This window comes from Aethina tumida, chromosome 1 (assembly GCF_024364675.1).
Source record: "Aethina tumida isolate Nest 87 chromosome 1, icAetTumi1.1, whole genome shotgun sequence".
Lineage (NCBI taxonomy): Eukaryota > Metazoa > Arthropoda > Insecta > Coleoptera > Nitidulidae > Aethina > Aethina tumida.
In genome coordinates, this window is record NC_065435.1 from 9,539,950 (window position 1) to 9,547,014 (window position 7,065).

The 7,065-nt window shown below is 31.5% G+C and overlaps 1 protein-coding gene across 3 annotated transcripts; it reads right to left on the reverse strand.

The window, feature by feature from the left end:
* Positions 1-18: 18 nt before the first annotated feature.
* LOC109595453 (secretory carrier-associated membrane protein 1) lies at positions 19-4,413 on the reverse strand. Of its 3 annotated transcripts, none has more exons than XM_020010803.2 (7): positions 4,249-4,413; positions 4,037-4,132; positions 1,754-1,861; positions 1,493-1,700; positions 1,195-1,441; positions 1,015-1,141; positions 19-962 (listed from the first exon to the last, which is right to left on the reverse strand). In XM_020010803.2, exons 1-7 carry the CDS (start codon positions 4,303-4,305, stop codon positions 795-797), a joined length of 1,011 nt encoding a protein of 336 aa, XP_019866362.1. In that variant the 5' UTR covers positions 4,306-4,413; the 3' UTR covers positions 19-794. The 3 variants fall into 3 exon arrangements, with proteins under 3 accessions (XP_019866362.1, XP_019866361.1, XP_019866363.1); XM_020010802.2 differs by having other exon boundaries at positions 1,754-1,876; positions 4,249-4,412; XM_020010804.2 differs by lacking the exon at positions 4,037-4,132 and having other exon boundaries at positions 1,754-1,876.
* Between the last annotated feature and the right edge of the window lie 2,652 nt (positions 4,414-7,065).

Genomic DNA, 7,065 nt, shown 5'->3' on the forward strand with positions numbered 1-7,065 from the left:
AATAATAAGGAACTGAGGTCAATAAAAAAAGTTTTATTATAATAAACAAAAATTAAATATTTGGGATTAGGAAAATAAGACGATTTTGGATCAATCTTAGTACTCGTTCTTCACATACTTGGAAATAATGGTCACAAAAAGAACTTGTAAAGTATAAATATATTATATAATTATAATTCAGTGTAACTTATATTTGAAGTGGACTGCAACTTAATCTAAGTGTTGCATAACAATATATATATAACACAGATTATCTAAATAAATTTAAGGGGTCAAATGAGGCCCATTTTTAAATAAAGAAAACTAATCTTTTTAAAGAACAGTCTAATACAAAACAATTAAATAATAGCAACGAATGGTGCCCGATTTTATCGATAAAATTGACTGATTTAAGATGTAAAGGGTAGAACTATACATGATTTTAAATACAATACCCTGGCACCAAGTCTTTGGATATTCTACGACTTGATGTACCCATACCCTTTAAATATTTATTTACACAACACAACCTAACACGTATTTATAGTCGATGTTACATTTTCTGTAATATACACATTTTACAGTAACTGGAAAAATGTACATTTTTAAATAATTTACAATAGTCATTAATAACAATGGGTTAAAACGATGAACGCCGTCCTAACGCAGACAACTAGTTAAACATTGTATCCCACTTGCATTAATTAAGGCAACCCCTGAATCCCCGTCTAACTAGTTTAACGTTAAAACAGCCTCGATAAAAAGTATAAAGCCAAAATTTAAACAAATACTGAAAGTAATTAAAGAATCTTGCATTAGTATCGTGTGTTACTGGTATTATTCTGGTTAAATTGGGACTGAACGGCGGCTGCGGCCACGTTACTGGCCGCACTCCTCACGTGCTGGTTGCGCAGGAACTCCGTCGTGAACTCTTGCTGGGCCTTCGAGAAGCTGGCCCCAGTACTGCGGTACATGCGGTGAATCTAAAAAGAAAACAATACAATACCCTAGTTGCTGGTGTGTGAGAGTACAAACCTTTGATATGAGGAAAAGATCAGCCATTGCGGCGAAGACGAAGCCGCAGGCAATGATCAAGGCAACGATACCCACAAATATGCTCCATGGTGTGTGGTCGAAGGTGCTCAAGGCGGTGTAGACTCCTCTGTTGACACAATAATGGTAACGTCAAATTTTAAGTTATAGTTGATAACTTACATCGTGCCAGAGCCTGAGAATCCAATGGCCTGAAAGACCGTGATCACGAACTGAAAGAAGAAGATAAAGAAAAACACCATAAAGTTGAACGACGAATCGGATCTAAATGCTTTGTAGGCGGGACGGAACCAACACAAATAGGAGAACGGTGTGAACAGTAGTGTGTACAGTATACCCAGTCCGATGATCGTAAAGTTACTCATTAACATGCCTCCAACTATGTTCAGCAGCATCAGAGCCCCGTGAACTAAAAACGTAAACCATCAGTTTAAAACATTAACCAAAGGGTCGCACATACATATCCACAAGTAGTACAAGTGACGAACGATTTTCTGGAACTCCAACGGTATGTCGACCTGAATATCCTGATAGAAACAAGGCTGGAAACAGCATTGTTCCGGCAACGGGGGCCAATTGTTGCGTCTCACGTTATATGAGGACTGTCTCATCTCCTCCTCGCGCCGGGCCAACTCCTGCTCCTTCCGTTCCAGCTCCTCTTGGCGCCTCTGCACACAATTGTCTCCGTTTATTTTGGTCACGTTTTAGCTAGTTTACATACCTGCAGCTCTTCGGTGTTGATCGAGGGAGCTGTGTGGGTCTGTTGTGCACTTCTGGTGTAAGTCGGGGGCTCCTGAGTTGGTTGCATGATTGCCGGTCCAGTGTTTGGCTGATTGTAAGCAATCTGATAATGTTTATGTGTTACAGTTTGTTAGTATTTTGTTTAAAGGAAGGCTAAGAAAATAGATTTGGACCAGTTTGCATTTGAATTATGAAAGGTAAGTTAATCCTTGTTTATCTAGGAGTTATGAGAATATGATGTAATGTACTAGTTTGTAGATATTGCACTTTAAAATAAAGATAATTGTTGACTCTATGACTAGATTGCTCACTAATACATTTTATTTAAAAAGTATAATATGTAAAAATATAACTGACAGTAATATGGTGGTCAGAGAAATAGTACAAAATTTAAAATTAAACATTTTGTCAGATATTTCATAAAAGGATTTGATTCAAATTTTGTGAGTGAATATAAAAAACATTTTAATTTTTATAGTTTTTTTTAACACATATCTTAAAAACTACGGAAAGATTATTTTAAACGCACATATGAGTTTGATATAGTTAGCCAAAGAAATGTAAAAATTTATTTTTAATAAAATGTATATATCCAGACAACAGGAAATTATATGAAACATTAAGGTCTAAATGTTGCTGACAGATAAAAACTTAAGATGCTCCCGAAAAATGGCCTACAATGTTTAAATAAATATGAAACAACACACTGAATTGAAAATACAATAACAAAACGTCCTAACAAAAAACCAACTCCTTTTATAGATAGACAAATTGGAAGAATCAGTAAACGAAATACTCTCTGTCTGTAAGGCAATTAAAAATGAATTAATTGAGTCATACAATATCAGTGTGTCTAGTAGTAATCAGACGTCGACTGATTGTAAGGACGAATTTCAGTAAAGAAACCAATGGTATCAAAAAAGAATATTCAAACTTGACTAAAGTTTGTATAAAAATATATTAATTATCCCCCAGAATTTTCCGGATCTAAATCCAATAGAAAACTTATAGAATGACATGAAGTCTCGATTAAAACACCAAAAACCATCAAATTTAGATGAATTTATGGTTATTAACTGAAGAGTTGTGGAATTTAATTTCAAACAACTATTGCCCATATCTCGTTGAATATATGTCTCGCCTTTTATGGTTATAACGAACAAATGGTACTCAACAAAACATTAACAATTTATACATAAATTATTTAATAAATATATATATTTTAAATATGTGCTATTTCTGTGAGCAGTCACAGTCAAGATTTAATTTAAGTTGAAACTATTTTGAGTGAATAATTATTTCAAATAAAATATAAAATATTTTGACAGTATTTAATTAGAGGTGTAAATTTCCTAATTAACAATAAATAATAATGTGTTTTGGACTGTCTATAGATTCAAAATGTTTGTAAAACATCCTTCTAAACCACCATACTTTCTTTTATTCATGTTCTGTGATTTTTAAGGCTTAAAAATAATTTTATTTTAACATGTAACTTGCTAATGTTACTAAATTATACAGTTATAAAGTAGTACAATGGTTTAGAATGTTCATACAGGTTTCCCCTATAATTTAACGTGAACACTCACATTGCACATTTATTTTATTTAAGATTTAAATTATTAGTAGAAATTATTTCGATTCAGGTACAAAAAGTAGTCATATAAAGAATATTGTGTAAATACTTTAAATAAAATATAAAATATTTTGATTGTATTACCATTAAATAATAAAGTGTGCTATTTCTCTGGCCACCACTGTATGAGCCAATAATTTAATGAAATTAATATTAAAATATAACCAATATAATATGAAAGATATATTATATATTTTTAAATGTGTCATTTTGTTCTATAATTAATGAATACACTTCTAAGTAATAGTATTAGTAATTTCACGCTGTAGTATCAACTTATAAAAATAACATTCCATATTTGATAACATTGCAAATTGTCTGATTAGATTCTATAACCCAAATTCATATTGATTCATTCAACATGGCTAAATCCATTAAAATTATATAAAAGCATTCCAGTTTTCTTAGCCTCTTCATTGTTAAAAATCTGGTGCGACAAAACTGATAAGAAGCAGTGTCATACATCAGGTCTGGCATGCAACTAAAGATAAAGCCAAAAATAATTTATATACATCCATCATTAACTGATAAATTATAAATACGTGATTAGATAAACAAGTGCCCCAATAAGGGTAAATAAATCAACAAAACAACGTTAGGATTTTGCATGCATCTTTGAGTCCGTACCTGTTTTGGTATTTGGGGCTGATTATCGAAAGGATTATAATCATCAACTTTAATCTGGGCACTAGTATTTCTAGCGACCTGTTGGACTGACGGGTCCTAAAATCATTTTCGTACCATATTACGATGCAAACAAAACAATTACAAGTTTATTAACATATTATTTACGTATCTTGTATTTGTATTGACAGTTGGCACACACAAGATTAACTTACCGCAAACGGGTTGTCAATTGTGGGTTCCCCAAAGGGATTATCATCTAAGTTCGACATGTTGACAGATTATGTTACTCTTCTTTGTCCTTAATAGTAACTTTAGCTAAAATTATTTAACGTGAACTACAAATTCATCCTGTCACTGACGGCACAGAACATTTGACATTACTGACATGTACATAAGTACTTGTCATGCGCATTGTGACTTAACGGGTAATTCCACATATTCGTAAAAATTTCCGTTGCTCCCTAGTCTGGATCATTGTCCTAATGCAGGTTTTTTAACGTACAACCCAGCTAATTAGTCCTAATTTCCAAATTTTATAATTTAGTTATCAGTTTTCAAATTTTCAAGGTGGTGGCGACATCAGGCGGCAAAGCCTCACACTATATGACCAGAAGTTTTCTATAACTATGTAGATGTAAAAGTGGGGTTTTTAAAATTTGGATACTTTTAAACATCCTCCCAATAAAAGCAACAATTAATTTGTTTGTTAATGTATGTTAATTGAGTTAAATATTTTGTGTACATGTGTACATTATGCCAGGTAAATATCAATATTTTGCACCAAATTTCATAATAAAATCACGTAAAAAAATACTTATCTTTTTCTGACTCATTAAATATTTAATTCAAGGAACATTTTGCGTGCTAAATGAGTAAAATTGTTTTATACGCATCACCCATTTTTTCATTGACGTTATCGCAATCCTTTGATCCGATTTGTTTTTACGATCAACCGTAACAGTTGTTTTAAAGTTCAAACGGCAAAAAAATGTATAATTTGCCAATGCCAACGATATTAAACATCTTAATCTCCGGCCAATGTTTCATTAATCTTTTGTTTTTTCAAACGTCAATAGATGAATCACCGCGAGGCGCGAAATTCAAACGCCAACGAAAATTAGTCGATATTTGGAACACAATAAAACCACAAGGCGCTTAGCAACTGCATTTAAAACCGCCTAATTGGACGGATTTAATTAAAAAGAAACGCTCAATTCCAGACGAATGTGCTCGACACGGCCAAGGTGTCGCATCTCGCCGTGGACGTAATTGCTAATTACGTTTCGCAATGATGTACGTGGGATTAATCAATGCCCCGACGACCGAATGAATGAGTGGGTAAACAACAAAGAATATCGGGAGAGATTGGATTCTTTGGTGGACATCAAAAATAGACAAAGAGATTACGGTCGAACGACGAGGACGGAAGGACAACACGATTAAAAGGAGAAAATTTGGTGCTTGTCGTTTCTTTATTCTATTTTTTCGAGAAAAACAATTTGAAGTAGCAGCAAAAGCAGCAGAAGCAAACGGCGGACACTTCCTTGAATATGTTGATGTTGTGTGTGTCCCTTTTTATCTATCTGTCGGATGCTATGGACCACGCCAGGGACGGGCTTCGGAATTTATGAGTCCTTTCAATAAAATTTCTTTGTTTACTTTTTACCTATTAACAGACAACTACCAACGTTTTTTAAAAAATATGTTAATCACATGTATACCGTACTTATTTTAGTTACTTTCTGTAGGCGGTACTCTAAAGATATTTTACCATTTACTTAAATTAGTTTTTTAAAGGAATTGCATTGTTCCTTCACAAATGTTATGCAAAAACAGAAAAACCTATATAATCATTTGAATGCCTAAGTTTATTTAATCTTTAACCTGCAAATAGAACAGTGTCATCCGCAAAAGATAATATGTAAAGGTTTTTTTAATAAAAATATTTCGTTTTACTGAACAATACTATTCAGTTAATAAAATTTACTAATGTTTTGTATTTTGTTTAGCCCAATGTGCTTGTAAGACTTACAATACGTATGTATACTTAAAAAATGTCATATTACCAATTTAATAAAATTAAATTAAATATCTGAAATCCGTCACTCATCAGGTATTTTTGACGTTAAGCTTGTTTTACTTAAATAATTTGCATAACCGAAAAATATGAAAGTAAATATACACATAAATCTTGTTGTTTATGAAAAAATACACTTTTTAATTGTTTTGTAAAAATAATTTTAATAGCATTCATGTGTTAGTTAATGCATGCTTAAATATTCATAATCTGGATCAAATTTAAAATTCTATTGTATTTAATGAGCTAAATACATGATACAATGTAGATACTAATAAATTTTACATATCTGTCTGTAAAAAAGTTAGATCAATAATAAAAAATAAAAATATTTTTTTAATAATTTTAATAAATTGTTTTATTTTTAATTAAATAACATCGAAATTAATACTTATACGTCGTCCATACAAGAAATAGTTTATTTTAGTCATTAAATGTTTTGAAATTGATAAAATAAAAGACAAAAATTCAAAAATAATAGACCACATTAGATCTCATTTTAGTCATTATTGAAATATTCAAATTATTAATAATAATATTATTAAACATTATTTTTCCAGCGAATTACTACTTTGAATTTGTTTTATATTTATTTATTATTAGAAAATGTTCTGCCTATTCGGAATTTTTGTTAAACTACACTGCTTTTTGGTCGGGGAAAATATTATGGGTTCGCGTGGCCGACATGCACATGATCGACGCATGCGCAATGTGCTGTGAAATCTCGTGCGTTCGCGTCACCAACATGCTTATAGCAGTATATCTGTAGCTATACCGCTGACGTATAGTGCTGTGTATATCTTATAAGTGAAATTTAAGTAAATACTATCCATAAATAATATGATTGTATATTATTTGTTATTTCAAGTGAAATGTATTTATATTTTGTCATAATCTTATACAGCCCATAATATATTTGAATAATAAAAAACCATATAAACATGCATATAAT